The sequence below is a fragment of the Candida margitis genome, assembly GCF_024628925.1.
Source record: "Candida margitis strain CBS 14175 chromosome Unknown scaffold106, whole genome shotgun sequence".
Taxonomy (NCBI): domain Eukaryota; kingdom Fungi; phylum Ascomycota; class Pichiomycetes; order Serinales; family Debaryomycetaceae; genus Lodderomyces; species Lodderomyces margitis.
Window position 1 is genome coordinate 1 of NW_026261828.1, and position 15,451 is coordinate 15,451.

At 36.3% G+C, this 15,451-nt stretch overlaps 6 protein-coding genes and 1 pseudogene across 7 annotated transcripts; 2 read left to right on the top strand and 5 right to left on the bottom strand. All coding sequences in view use genetic code 12, as the record gives it.

Moving 5' to 3' along the window:
- Positions 1–1,084: 1,084 nt before the first annotated feature.
- Positions 1,085–1,882, bottom strand: CANMA_003399 (acetate uptake transporter family protein; the record flags this gene model as incomplete). The annotated part of the gene is made up of 1 exon (XM_051815573.1): positions 1,085–1,882. One exon carries the CDS (start codon positions 1,880–1,882, stop codon positions 1,085–1,087), a length of 798 nt encoding a protein of 265 aa, XP_051670989.1.
- Positions 1,883–4,652: 2,770 nt separating this feature from the next.
- On the bottom strand, positions 4,653–5,486 carry CANMA_003400 (acetate uptake transporter family protein; the record flags this gene model as incomplete). Its single annotated transcript, XM_051815574.1, has 1 exon — positions 4,653–5,486. The coding sequence occupies one exon, from the start codon at positions 5,484–5,486 to the stop codon at positions 4,653–4,655; it is 834 nt and encodes a 277-aa protein (XP_051670990.1).
- Positions 5,487–7,506: 2,020 nt separating this feature from the next.
- CANMA_003401 lies at positions 7,507–8,304 on the bottom strand (annotated as a pseudogene). The gene has a single exon. A coding segment is annotated over exon 1 (798 nt).
- A 1,068-nt stretch (positions 8,305–9,372) lies between these two features.
- CANMA_003402 (IS630 family transposase) lies at positions 9,373–10,077 on the bottom strand (the record flags this gene model as incomplete). Its single annotated transcript, XM_051815575.1, has 1 exon — positions 9,373–10,077. The coding sequence occupies one exon, from the start codon at positions 10,075–10,077 to the stop codon at positions 9,373–9,375; it is 705 nt and encodes a 234-aa protein (XP_051670991.1).
- Positions 10,078–11,048: 971 nt separating this feature from the next.
- CANMA_003403 (uncharacterized protein) lies at positions 11,049–11,486 on the top strand (the record flags this gene model as incomplete). Its single annotated transcript, XM_051815576.1, has 1 exon — positions 11,049–11,486. One exon carries the CDS (start codon positions 11,049–11,051, stop codon positions 11,484–11,486), a length of 438 nt encoding a protein of 145 aa, XP_051670992.1.
- Positions 11,487–12,103: 617 nt separating this feature from the next.
- CANMA_003404 (uncharacterized protein) lies at positions 12,104–12,967 on the top strand (the record flags this gene model as incomplete). Its single annotated transcript, XM_051815577.1, has 1 exon — positions 12,104–12,967. One exon carries the CDS (start codon positions 12,104–12,106, stop codon positions 12,965–12,967), a length of 864 nt encoding a protein of 287 aa, XP_051670993.1.
- A 185-nt stretch (positions 12,968–13,152) lies between these two features.
- On the bottom strand, positions 13,153–15,422 carry CANMA_003405 (ALR1; the record flags this gene model as incomplete). Its single annotated transcript, XM_051815579.1, has 3 exons — positions 13,153–13,585; positions 14,163–14,258; positions 14,515–15,422. The coding sequence occupies 3 exons, from the start codon at positions 15,420–15,422 to the stop codon at positions 13,153–13,155; spliced, it is 1,437 nt and encodes a 478-aa protein (XP_051670994.1).
- Positions 15,423–15,451: the final 29 nt, after the last annotated feature.

The window sequence follows — 15,451 nt, forward strand, 5'->3', positions numbered from 1 at the left end:
AGAAGGTGTTGTAGAAAGAGACGTTGGAGAGTGGAGTGAAGAGGGAGCCAATACCACTTTCGTTGTAGAATGTAGCTGGCTGCATTTGCTTACTTGAGATTACCGGTGTACCAGGTTCTGGAGGGATACAACTGAATGGTTTAAAGAGGACGAGCCGCAGAAGACTTATTGATTGCATCTATGGATGACACAACGTCTAGGGGAAACAATTTGGGCCAGAAGTATAAAATTTAGGGTGCGAGGAGGAATGACTGAAAACCTACACAAAACTCATGTGTACGGTGAACCATCCAACTCAATAGGCAAAAAAACCATATGTCGTATAAATTTAGTGATGGCAAAAGAAAATGAGATTCATCACACCTCACAACACAATCACCTACAACTGGTGACTTCTAACTCAATTTATTCGATATTGATTTGTATGGATAAAGTGACAGGAGATGAACAGTAATTGATTAACAAACTATGATGTGAAGGGGTTACAAATTTAGATACATTTACAGAAGATTTTTCCGAAACTACACTTTTTTTTCTGCTCCTGGAAGATACTGGCAAGATGGATTTTGGTGAACAGTTGGTGATGGTACTGTTTAAAGCAGCGTTGGTATGTGACCACTATTTCATAATGGGGGAAAGCAATTGACTGGTGCGTTATCTTCCTATTCGTACTCACCAGTTTTAAAGCTTCTTCAGTGTGTAGATAAAATGAATTATCCTGCAATGGCCTGAGTGTCGGCCAATATTTTGCGATTTTTGTACAAGAAAATATCCCCAAAGGTATGTTCTCATGCGACTGGAAACAAAAGGTCTTTAAAGTAGAGAAGTTTTTTCAAATTCATATTAAATCAATCATTAGAATTAAAATTGAACTAAAAATTATAAATAAATATTAGAGCGTAGTCTTTACTTAACAAAGACTTCCATCTTCTTGACTTCATGGATAAACAAAGTATCTCTTCTTTTGTATTTTCCCTTTGTCCATTAAGTTTGGTATGTGAGCAAACAGTTACCCTGTATCCTATGATGTAGCCAATGTGTAATTAAAAAAACCAAACAACCTATCTCGTGTTCCTCAATACATTTACTTTCTCTTTTTGAATGAAATATTTTGTGGCATTGGGAATGGATGTGGTACAATATAGGAGTTAACTCTAGTGGCAGTACCGGCAAATGCATTATACCAAGCAATAAATGCAGTGATGGTACCAATGACACCACCAGCACGAGTAACACCAACTCTTCCACTAAACTCACCCCCAGCAAGTAATAAAAATGTCAAAAACAAAAAGAAAAATAACAAGAAAAAGGCCCAAGTTGATTTCAAAGTGTTCAACACCAAAATAAACGTAAACAATGCCCAACCCAACAAGAAAAAAGCAACTGCATTGGCAAATTGGTCACTTTTTTCATAAGCAGCAGCAATACCAAAGCTTTCAATGAAAATGGCGCCGTAACTCAACCAAAAAGCCCCATAAGAGGTTAAAGCAGTAAAACCAAAAGTGTTTCCGGTAACAAACTCAAATAAACCAGCCAAGAATTGTACCATACCACCATAAAAACAAGCCAAGGAAACAACAGCATTAGGAATAGTGATACCCATAGCACGAGAATTGACTAAACTTAAAACAAAAGTAGTTAAAGCGAAACCAGCTAAACCAATTGGAGCAGGGTTGATATTGACTTTAGGGTATGGAATTGCGCCCGGGTTCAAAGTACCACCGAAAGCTGACATTAATTCGTGACGATAGAATTTTTGGCCATTTATGGTGACAAATTCATCGCCATCTCCATGAATGTGCACTCTAGATACACCATTGTCATCCATGTCAGTGGATGGATGTTTGGAAGGAGCCGAATGTTGTGAAGATGCAGAAGACATATTGTTGTAGTAGTTGTAGTTGTAGTTTTAGTTGTAGTTGTAGTATTAGTGGTAGTAGTATTAAGTGTGATTAAGTTTGTCGTATGATGTGGTGTTAGTTTGATATTAGGAAATATAAGCACAGTATACCTTAGAAATAGGATATATATATATATATATATAAGTTGAAAAGAGGATTCGTAAGAAAACAAAATTGAGAAGTAGATTTCAAAGGAAATATTGGGTGATATTTATATTTTCTTTCTATAATAGATTAAATATATTAAGTTACGTACATAATAAACGGTTAATACCAATACCCTCAAACATAAAAAAACAAAGAAGAAGAAATTGACAAAAATAAACTATTTTATGTTTTGTGTAATTAATACTAATACTTTATTTATACGTTATGTTTTTTTTTGCAAATTTAAAGAATAAGAAAAAAAAACCCCGGACATGAGAAAGGACAAAAACAACATCTACAACAACACAAGCGAAATTGTCTTTTTTTTTGTGGGTGTATTTGTGGTGTATTTGTGGTGTAGTTTGTAGCGTGTAGTGTGGATGTTGTGGGTGAGTACATTGTGGTGTAGTGTGTGGTGTTGTGAAGCTTTTTGGTTTGCTTACTGTATTCAGTATTATTTACTACGATTAGCTTTCTGTATCCCCTAGGATGTATTTCTTGTGATTCTACTGGTCCAGTCCTTTCTTTACTATATTTTGTTAGTTTGTGGTTGTTGTGATTGTTGTTGTTGTATGTTTTGAAAAGTACTCAATTGAGTATATAGTTTTCCTTTTCGTCTAATAATTCTTCTCATACATATAGTCATACATTTTTGTATAATAGGGTAAGTGTATAGTATGGTGTATGGTATGGTGTGTAGTAGTATATATGTGGTGTGATATTAGAGAGTAAGTTACATAAGTATAGTTTTAGTTAGTTAAAATGTAATGGTTACTTTCAAGTGGTGTGGTTTTTTTATTTTGTTTTTATTTTTTTAAAGTCTCAAGAGAGAGACTAAAAATAACAAAAATAATAAAAATAAAAACTCCGAGGTCTGACAAGAAAAAAAAAATAAAAAATATAAATGACACAATTTATTCATGACTTTTATTTTTTCTAAACTATATACTATTACTACCACCACCACTACTATTACTACTACTACTACTACAGTGTATTATTACACTACAGATATTTTAGCCAGTGATAACTTACCCATATATGTGTTGGAGAGATTGCAGTAGTCTATAGTGAAGTATATATATTTATGGTGTATGGTTTGTCGTATTTTTTTGTTGTTGTTGACAAAAAGAGTGAGGTCGTGTATTGTTGTATCATATGTTTATTTGTGTATTTATCTCTTTGTCTCTTTTAATTGTTTTATTGTTTTAGGTCCTCAGTCGTTTATTACGTATTTACTATTATGTGTTTACTGTATTACTATTGTGGGTATAACTATTGTACTATTGTGGGTAATGAATGATTGTTAATTTAAATTTGTGGGGAAGATTTTTTTTTTTTTCTTAAGAAACGTTTAAATTAGTTTTCTTCTATACACCAAAACTTAGTCGAAGTTTACACACAAAATATCATCAATTCACAATATACCCGACTCAAACCGCCCCACCACAAACTATACGCCGCCCCACACCACACAGTTCTCCCTTTATACATATATATATATATATATATGTGTATCTAGATTTGTTACAACTTTGTTAGTTTCTTCTTTTGAGTGAGAATATTCGACTTTTCACTTTTAACTGTCTCTTTATTTAAACTTACATTCTTCTTTTAATCTTTTAACCATTTAACCATTTAACCACTTAACCTTTTTGGTTGGTTTTCTTCAAAAAAATTATTTTATTGGTCCAACTACTAGTACTACTACCTCTATTATTATCTTAGCTTAGCTCTATACACCCTCTCTTCTTTATTACTACATTATACAGCATTAATCCACTCAAGCCTGTAGTTATAATAACTTCATTTTGTTACATACATAAGTTTGAAATATTATTTCTTACCCTTATTACCATTATTATTTTCTCTTACTTTACTTTACTTTACTTTTCTATGGAATCCTTTTTTTTTTTCTTTTTTTTTTAAAAAATCAGGTGTTTTGGTTTTTCACTTTCAATCCTCCAGTTCTTATTATAACCCTCTTCTTTCTACATTATACTATCATCATCTTTGTCATTAAGTAACTTGTGATGAGTCAAACAAATATAACATAGACTCAGTTTTTTTTTCAAAATAAAAAATTGGACTTTGACTCTCACAATTTCTACTACCATTTCTATCAAACTTTTGTTTTATTATTATTTGCGTTATTACACAAAATCAACTTTATACGACAATAACAAACAAAGTCATTATACTATACATCTTTGAATTTACAATTAATGAGGTAAAGACAATTGTAAAGATATGAGTTGACAAAGAACTTTATAAATATCAAACTGTAAAAATAAATTAATACCCTATAAACTGAATCAACCGTATCAACTTAAGCCTCTGAATCACTTGTGGTTTTGTAGAAATAGAAAATGGAGGATTAATATACCAAATATTACCTCTTCCTCCCAGCGTAATAGCATAGCCTATAGCTGACTCACACATTTCTGGCATCATCTTCTAATTAGTATCCTCTTCACCTCCTTTTCACTACCCCCCCCCCCCCCCCCGCAACTTTATTTCTCCCAATAACCTTACCTCTTCTCCCATTACCCATACCGTTCAATTACATTGACGACTATGCTTCCCGTTCAATTACATTGACGACTATGCTTCCCGTTTCCCAAACTCTATTACAGGTAAGGGCATAGTGTGTGGCACGATATATGAATTGAACCGGGTAGCAGTACCTGCAAATGCATTGTACCAGGCAATAATTGCCGTAATGAACCCAATGACTCCACCAGCACGCGTAACTCCAACTTTACCCGTCAATGACCCGCAAGCCAACAATATAAATGTCAATTCCAAAAATAAAAACAACAAGAAAAATGCCAACGTTGATTTCATCGTATTCAAGACAATAATAAATGTGAATATTACCCATCCTAATAAAAATAATCCGACTGCATTATTAAATTGATCGGTATCTTCATAAGCAGCAGCAATACCAAAACTTTCAATAAACAAACAGGAATAACTTATCCAAAAGGCTCCATATGACACCAATGCCGTAAAAGCAAAGGTATTACCAGTGGCAAATTCAAATAAACCTGCCAAGAACTGCACAACTCCACCATAAAAACAAGCCAAGGAAACAACAGCATTAGGAATGGTAATGCCCATAGCTTGAGCGTTAAATAAACTTAAAACAAAACAGGTTAATGAAAACCCACATAATCCAATTGGTGCTGGGTTCATATTGACTTTGGGGTATGTAGAAGCTCCTGGGTTTAAGGAACCACCGAAAGCCGACATCAATTCATGACGATAGTAACTATGGCCTCCAATGGTGACTAACTCGTTGCCTTCTCCGTGAATGTGGATTCTTGATACAAAATGATGACGATGTTGTTGTTGTTTGTTTTGTTCATGGTGGTCAGGGAACTCAGTATGGGCGGTGGTTGGTTTATCATAATTTTGTGAAGACGATGACGACATGTTTTTGTTAATCCTTTAAGTTTGCATCCAGCTCTCAACAGTTGAAGAGGATGGAAGTAGGTTCCTGTATCCTCTATTTATATATTTCCTAGTTCATTGTTCTTTCCAATCTCAGTGGCATTTCCTTCTTCTCCTCTGCCTTGCCAGATTCAGTAGTAGCTTTTATAGATGTATTCGGGAAACAGGAAGTAAAAAGAACCCACATAGTGCCACGAGGCATTCTAACAATGCTCTTCTTTAAAGCCACTAAAAGCACTCAAAGCTAAAAATTAAACAAGCACCATAAAATTAGCAAAAAGAAAAAGAAAGAGAAAGAAAAGAACAAAGGGTTACTAAAACCGCAAAAAAAAATTGCACCATCAAAAGCTAAATAACAAAAGATTTTTAAAGTACAGTGGTAATTTGAAGTCATTTACTGAGGTTTATTCAATCTACCAACCCTTGAAATACCGAATACCTTTTCTTCTTCCTCTAGGTAGCTTCCAATTGCAAAAAGAAAAAGAGCCCAAGAAACAATAGAAATTTGTGCTGAACATTTATTCTAATTTCATTGTGGGTGATGATGCACCACCACTCCAAACACCACTTTCTTGCATATTTTTAAAAAACCAATCTGCAACTCTTTATTTTAATAGCAGCATAAGAATTGTTTGTTGAACAATAATGTTGTCTCTACAGTTGCTTTACATAGAAGCATAGCCAAGTATACTCTCCTCAACTTTCTCTATTTTGATGAAAGTGAAATTTAATTGTAAAGTCATATCAAGAGTTACACAGCTATATTCTCTAACATATCAGCCATTCCTTATTCTTTCGGATCATCGGATCAAACCATGTTCATCATGATGTATGGCTTATCCTTTTTTTGCTCTTTTACTTTTGTTTCTTTTTGTTGACCCTTTCGCAAAGTTTGTCGCAACATCCTGTCTCGAAAAGGTTTTGGTAGTGGGGACATGGTAGTGTCCTTGTTGTTTTTGTTTGTTGGGGGTGATTTTTGTGTCCTGTGTGTCAATTTAGTGCCAATCATCTACATCTCAAAGTGGTGTGGTGTTGTATTTTTAGACTGTGATGGCTGTCCATACACCTAAAAAGGATTACGTACATCTAAAGCTGGTATATTTGTTTGGGGAATTATACTTGAATTCGGAGTTTTCCCTTTGTGAGATTTATTTATGTGTAATATTTTGTGGGGTAAATATATTGTTCACGCTTCTGTTCAAAAGTAAACTCAAAAAGGAGAGAGAGAGAATTCATTTCAACATGCGCTAAAGCGTTGACTTTCACAATACTAATTCTAATCACTTCATTCAATCATATACTATCAACACGCCGAGCACCACTTTCCCTTAAGATTATCTATATCTCTTGAAACTTTGTCTATAAACCGTTTGAAAGAAAAAAATTCTATTGAATAGAATTTCCACTTTCTTTTTTTGCTTAATTTTGAAACCAAATATTCTACAAAAGAAACGCTCACACTTGGTACTAAATTGTCATTGATGTTTTGTAATTGACTGTAAACATTTCAGCAGTTCCCACACATTTCATCCATTCTTCCGAACAGTTTATTGTGAACTCTCCACTATCATGGTTTTACAAATGAGAATGGCTTATTCATCAATATAAGATATTTACACAATATCAGTTCCTGCTCGAACTCTACGTTCAAAAATAATAGAACTCCCTTTGAGCCGATTTGCTTTCAACGGAGATCTTATCTAATCTCTCACACAGCAAACTGCTAGATTTTGCAGCAACGATTACACTCCCTTATATAAAATAGTAGTGTAATATTATTAAAAAAGCTCTTCATCAAAAGTCATTTGCAAGAAAGTAAAGATGCAATCCAATAGAGCAATATTGCAGTGTTGACACCTCATAATACATAACTAAGCGAGTTTCTACAGACCGCCTTCTTGCAACCACATCCTCCTCACACAAATGCCTCAAAACATTAGAAACGTGTTTATTAATGCATAACTCATACAAAACAAAATCGACCTGATTCGAGTTTAAAATCCTATTCATTTTTATGTAACTTGGGCATCGGCAAAGAAGGAGGAACAAAGTAAGAAGTTGATCTGTTTGCAACCGCCTCATATGCGTTATACCAGGCAGTGATTGCTGTAATCATGGCAATCACGCCGCCTGCTCGAGTCACACCAACTATACCCGTTAAAGCACCAGCCCCTAAAATTGCATACGTGAGAAACAAGAAAAAGAACAACAAAAATGCCGGAATAGTTGACTTGAGGGTGGGGATTACCATCATAAAAGTGAAAAGGGCCCACGCCACAAGCAAGAGTCCTATAGCATTGTTAAACTGGTCCGTTCCTTCGTATGCTTTATTAATACCAAAACCATCAATGAAAATTGCACCATAACTAATCCAAAATGCCCCATACGAAGTCAATGCAGTGAAGGCGAAAGTATCACCGGTAAAAAATTCAAAGTAGCCACAGATGAATTGTGTCATGCCTCCAAAAAAACAAGCTGACCCTATAACGACGTTTGGTATTTGAATCCCCATTGCCTGTGAAGTGAATAATCCCAGAGTAAAAGCAGTCATACCAAAACCACATAAACCTATGGGAGCGGGTGTGATATTTCTTCTAGGGTACCTCCAAGTCGTCGTATTTACTGGGCTTGAGTTTGAGATATCACTGAATATGGACATTAATTCATGACGGTAATATTTGTTGTTTCCAATGAGGACGAATTCTCCTCCTTCGCCACATATTTGGACTCGTGAAACTCGTGGTGATTCCCTATATTCAGCAGAATGTTTATCACTACTGTGATCTGAAGTTGTTGACATCTAACTACTGAGATGTTGTGAGTTAGCACTAAAGGGTGCATGGAAAATGCCATGACCACTACACTTACAGAGGGATATTTGAATATATATAATACCCCCTGTGACAAATGAATGCAAAATAAACTAAGCAGTTCGCTAATAGACTATATTGTAAGTACAAACTGTGGGGGGATGAACTGTAATTTAGAATAATATAGTAGATGCCAGTGGGGACGGCCGAGTTATAATAAAAGGCGAACTTCCAACCTAAAAATATACACTTTACGAACCTATTGGTCATCCGTTGTTGTTCTGCGGTATAAGACCCACTCCCCCGAACAGAGCTTTACTTTCTTTATTGGAAACGCAACACCCAATTAACCACCCTTTGATCATGCTGTAATTTTAAGTTGTTTCAGCAAAGAGGAAATGTAGTTATTCTCTACAGGATTGTGGCAGTGAGTTGACTGCAGCAAGAAACAATTGACCAGATTGACTTTTTAAGATTGGCTTTTCAAAATGGCAACAAACACAATACCGTTGCAAACCATTACAATAATGCCAGAGCAAAACTTTTAATAAACACAACATCACGGTTCCCACATAAAACTTTACAATAGCACATACACTCACAGCGTGCCTATTAGAAAATTGGTATCCTCCAAAATAGTGTTTTTATTTTTTATTCATACGAATGCGACATAATTATTCAAACCACAAAGACACAATTACAGTCTTTATTTTTGTTTCGTACTAGTGCGACATAATTGTTCATACCAATGCGACATATTTTTTTACACCAATACGACATATTTTTTCATACCAGAACGACATAAATTTTCAAACCAATGCGACATATTTTTTTACACCACCTACTCACCCAAAGTAATCTCCGTACCTCTAACCCGGTTGAAGAACCCGATCCTGTTGAATTAGGGCAATCATTTTAAGAGTATGGAATAATATCAAATCAGAATTTCTTTTGTTTGAGCTTAGTCATTTCCTACTTTCATTTCTCAAAGGTTTTGCTGTCATTTTCTCAAGTTAAATGCCGTTCCCTTCCTATTCATTAATTTGGGGACTTGTACTTTAGAAAGATGTCAGTTCTAAACAGTGTTGCATATGGTCATTGACATGTCTACAGAATCCTTGATAGCTTTCTAAGGTTATCTTTGCTGTCGCTTCTTTCACTTTTGGTGTCAACTGTTCTTTTCTAGATAAGTTTGACCGTTTAACCTTGGCCTTACACACGGACCAGAACTCTTCAATGGCATTGAGTGCTGGCGAATAAGGAGGCAAAAACACTAGCTCCATTCCACTCAGTGCTACTAATAACTGGAGATTGCGACGTTTATGGATGGCTGCGTTGTCAAGTATCAAATACTTGATTCCTTTAAGTGCCTTGTTTTTCTCAATTTCTTTAAGCACAGACTTGACAAATGCAAAGAAATGATTGGCCGTGGTACCCACTCTTGTCTTCTTTTCCGAAATCGTGGTGTAGGAACCGAGTTTTCTCTTCTTGTTAGGAGCAGTTTCGGCTGGAAGTGGCACCTTCAAGTCAACACATCCTTTGGAAGAGATGGCACCTAAGAATGATACATTGAGACCTCTGGTTACAGGAACGCTAAGAACTGCCTTTTCACCTACTTTTGACCATCCATATTCCCATCTCATACTGATGTTGAATCCAGCCTCGTCGATGAAAATACAGTACTTATCAAAGTTAAGTTTATCCTGATGTTCAAGTGCCCACTCGAATCTCTCCTGCTTTGATTCTGGCAGGTCTCTTCTCATGGCTCATTTAGAGATTCTGTTGAGACGGAACTTGCAAATTTTGATGAGAAAGTTATAAATAGTAGAAGCACTTGCCTTCGCACCTTCAAATGTACTCCTTAGTTTATTCAAAAAGAAGTCCAAGGTAACAATGGGGTCCGAAAGAACCAACTCTCTGTTGCTTGTGCGGCCTTATATGCGGAATCCCCTTGCCCCTTGCACGATAACTAATTGCCAGAATATTTGCTTCTGTACCTCAGAGTAGTATCTGTATGGACCCCTTTTACGTTTACAGTTTTCTTCTTGTCCAGAACTGATGTTTACATCTACATCTACATCTACACTATCACATTCCATTTCAGATTGCAGGTTATCAACTTCACTCTCATTTAGATGGAACGTTTCATTGTAGTCACTGTAACTAAAACACGATTCCAATGGGGCTATCTCACTTTCCAAAGCCATCTGGCCTGTGTCCAAGGTAAAGCAATTACCAAGCCCATCCACATATCTGTCTGTGTGTAACTCCAGCTTGAAATTCATTACCCCTTTTAATCTTATATTATGATATTCCTTTCCTACCCGAAACAAAATCACACAAAACAAAATTATGTCGCATTGGTTTGAAACATTTATGTCGTTTCAGTATGAATAAAAAATAGACTGTACAAGAATTAGTTTGATTGATAACTTGGGGTTTTCTAGGTTTTCGGTGCCGTATGAGTACGACAATCACAGGAGTAATGCAAATATCACGCCATTAATCACATTGGCTAATTTTTTGAGTAAACCTCAATAACTGTTGTAAAATGGAAACTTAGATTCACATGATTTGAGGATACAACACAGAATAATATATATATTTCTCTTGCAATATTAACTAATCGATGTATCATATTAAAAACCAACTGACAACTTAACTCAAAAAATAAAATACAACGACTAAGCAGAGAGTACGGTGGACGGAAAATACATAATCAATATAATACGAAATGGATAAAAAGAAAGATGATTTAAATGAAGAAGAATTGTGGAAATCCAATAGAATATTGCTCACGATACCAATATTAGTGTTGCTGTTTATCTGTATACAACAAGCGTTGTATATCGCTAGAAATGACAATACGACATGTTTGCAAGACGTTCAGCATGGTGGTCAAATACTGACTGTAAGTCTGGTATCACTTGATAAACGTGAATTAGCAGAAGTGAATCATATGACATCAGAAGTTAATGAGTACCTGAATGGTTTGGATGACGGCAATGATTTGATTGAGTATGTGAATATTGAACTAAGGAATAAGTGGATATGGACATCTTTAATAGCTGGTGGGATAATATTGGCAGCAGCAACATCTTTAGCAACGGTCTGGGCTCCTGCCTTGGTAGCTGGGAGTTTAGGTAGAATTATACGATTGTGGTCGGATTGAGTGCTGTATTGGGTGTAGTAGGTTCGGTGGGTTCTGCTGTTACTAGTGGAAAGAGAGACAGCTACAACAACGATTGGCAACATGAACAATTTATGGCGGTTGACGCAATGAATACGACATATTACTTCTATGATGTATTGAAGACAGTACAGTCTTTATATTTTTTATTCATACTAGTGAGACATAATTGTTCATACCAAAGCGACATTTATTATTCATACTAAAATGACATAATTTTTCAAACCAGTGCGACATAATTTTGTTTTGTGTGATTTTGTTTTGGGTAGAAAAGGAAAATCATAATATAAGATTAAAAGACGTAATAAATTTCAAGCTGGAGTTACACATAGACAGATATGTGAATGGGCTTGGTAATTGCTTCACTTTAAAGCCAGATCAGATGAATTTGGAAAGTGAGATAGCTCCATTGGAGTCGTGCTTCAGTTACAGTGACTACAATGAAACGTTCTATTCAAATGAGGTTAAAGTCGATAACCTGCAATCCGACACTGAATGTGACGAAGTAGATGTAGATGCAGACATAAGCTCTGGACAAAAAGAAAATTGACTTTAAAAAGAACTGTGTTTTCATCGACGAGGCTGGATTCAACATCAGTATGAGATGGGAATATGGATGGTCAAAAGTAGGTGAAAAGGCAGTTCTTAGCGTTCCTGTAACCAGAGGTCTCAATGTATCATTCTTAGGTGCCATCTCTTCCAAAGGATGTGTTGACTTGAAGGTGCCACTTACAGCTGAAACTGCTCCTAACAAGAAGAGAAAAGTTGATTCCAACACTACGATTTCGGAAAAGAAGGCAAGGGTTGGTACCACAGCTGATCATTTCTACTCATTTGTCAAGTTTGTGCTTAAAGAAATTGAAACAAACCAGGCACTTAAGGAAATCAAGTATTTGATAGTTGACAACGCAGCCATCCACAAACGTCGCGATCTCGAGTTATTGGTAGCACTGAGTGGAATGGAACTAGTGTTTTTGCCTCCTTATTCGCCAGCACTCAATGCAATTGAAGAGTTCTGGTCGGTGTGTAAGGCTAAAGTTAAGCAGTCAAATTTATCTAGAAAAGAACAGTTGACACCAAGAGTAAGAGAAGCGGCGGCAAAGATAACCTTGGAGAGCTGTCAAGGGTTCTGTAGCTATGCCAATGACCACATACAGTATTGTTTAGAGCTGAGGTCTTCATCGAGTGCTAATCCTTGTTCCAAAACCAATGAATCATCATCACCAACGTGTAATACTGCTGGTGTACTTTTCAATGGTACCTCTGGCAGTGGTAGCACAAAGTTGACAGGCTCCTTTCCTGAACTTGGCACTAGCCTCTCTTCAAGCGTACTCTCTTTGGAATTTTCAGAACTTGGAGCATCTTCATCTTCATTGTCACAGTCATCCCAAGGTGTAGCAATTCGTTTCACTGATAATGTGACAAAACTAGGTTGGGAAATGGTGTCAAAGCCAACTTTTTGAATACTGGAGGACTTCAGTCCCCGTTTGGTGTGTGTTTCTGGGGGTTTTACTATAGCAGCCATTGGGATAAAGCAGGTAGTGAAGCTGGATTTGTCGTCAATATCACTGACTGTTGCTAAGGAGATAGTAGAATTTTCTCTTTCACACCGAGAATGCTTCCTAGTTCTGGCAAACACCATTTTTGACTATTTGATAACCATTGATGTATCACTAACCAATTCATAGTCATCACGGGAAATCAACTGCTCAAAATCATCTCTATAATCATCGACTATCTCTTCCTCTCTCTCCATTTTAGATTTCATGAATCTTTTGCTTATGTGTTGGACTATGTTGGAGTGACTACCAGCAGCTTGTTTTTTGGTATGGGTAACTGCATCCATGAATTTTGACACTTTAATATGTGACTGCACTGGGTGGAATCCATTATCTTCATTATATTCCTTTAACCTTCTCTCACCAGTGGATTGGTGGATGTTGGGATGAATTTGGGTTGGTAATATCTTAACCTGGTCAGACGCATGTGATACCAAACTTCTCAACTCCGACAATGGTGATTCAATCAATGTGAATCCAATAGTGTCATCTTCCATACAGGCTTGGTTGTAATAAGTAACGCTTTGGTCCTCTTGTGAGGAAAACATATGTGATTCGTACATGTGTAAAAATAGTTTTAGTTTTGGTGCAAAAGAAGAGAAAGTGTATTCCATTTTAAATCTGGCATATTTTGGTGATCTTTTATATTTTTCGAGAAATGGGAATACCAAAGAAATTTGCAACCTTTTAATTCAAAAAATGATTTGTACTAACATTGTTGTCTACAGTTGGGCATCGCTGGAGAACAAAATACCTTGTAAAAAGCTGAAGTGTCTCATCAACCGAAGATTGTAAAAGGTAGCAATCTCTGTTATTGTTGCAAGAAATTGGTGTTGATGTTCAATGCAAAGATGGCTGTAAAAAAATCTACCACTATAGTGTCAGCACGTGACTAAGCGCGTGATTCGCTCATTGTCTTTGGCTATCCAACTCTTCAAATGGGGAATTCGAAATATCCCAACAGATCATAAAGTATGACACATTGGTGTAGTTTATGTTGTTTCAGTACCAAACAGTGAAAGAGTCCCCCATATACTAAGATTGCTCAACCCTAGAATAAAGCACAGTGAAGTGGTGCCAAGTAATGTGACTTTAACACAGCTTTTCATATGACACTAGGAATGTTGTCTTAGAAGGAGGTTTTTTTTGGACAATGGCTACCTTGACTTTCACATCAGGTGCCTTATGTGCTTGACTAGACGTGATGGGGCATACTTGCCGTTAGAAGCTGTGGTGGATTGAGTAAACTTTACTTTCCTTCCACGTTTAGATTTTTACATTTGATTAAAGTGTCGCACAAATTGCCCAACATTACTTAAACCATAATTGTAAAAAAAGAAGCTTGTGTATAGTAAGAAGTAAATTATATCGCATTTAATACAATTTTTATATAAACTATGAACCTACAAATTAGCCAACATCTCCGACTTTTATAGAATCCTTATTCATACTTATTAGGAAAGCTTATTATAGATTTGGCAGTGTGACGTCTCAACCCTAAACTGCGAATACTTCTCCTAGAAGAACTAAAACCTGCTCTTTTTTCCTTGTCAATCTGTCTGTTGATACTCTTTAACCACCAATTTGCAAATGTTATACTTGCAATCACAATCACGATCAATACACCAACAATACCAAAGAACCATGCAATACTTGAGTCTTGACCGGGAACTTTAACATTCATTCCGAATAAACCAGTGACCAAATTCAAAGGAACCAACATGGTACCAATAATGGTAACTTTGGAAAACATTTCCGTAATTCTGTTGTTCGAGTTAAAACTCTCAACTTGCAATTGAGCTAAATAGTTGGAATGAGACCGTGAAAATATCTTTTCATACGCCAATAAATTTTGAAACATTGTGATTATATGGTCCTGAATATCGCCCAAATATAAAGCAATATCTGCACGAGGACGAGCGTTGTCAGCCATGTTTTGCAGCCATGCTTGTGGCTGATTGGAAGTGGGAGGAGGTATGCTGCCATGTCCACTGTTGGTATTTGATGGAGTAGCGCCACCACCACTGCTATGCGTTTCAGGAATATTGGGTGACGAAGAACGAGGGGATACATAGTCTTGGTGATAACGTTGTTGCCGGAGCTGTTGCTGTTGCTGTTGCTTTTCATAGCCCAAAGCTGCTTCATCTTGACACCTCTTGGCAAACATCTTGATAACGTCCGCTTTTCCTGAGAGTAACCTCATCAATGTCATTACTTTTCTTCGTGACTCTCCAATCCTTTGCAACATATTGCTGAAATCTGTGTCTCTTGCAGTAAACACTGCATCTTCAATTGCATCTGCCTCATATTCGATACCATGAATAACAGGAGCAAAGCTATCAGTGATATCATCAATCATTGCATAACATAACCAATCGGCAGTAACAT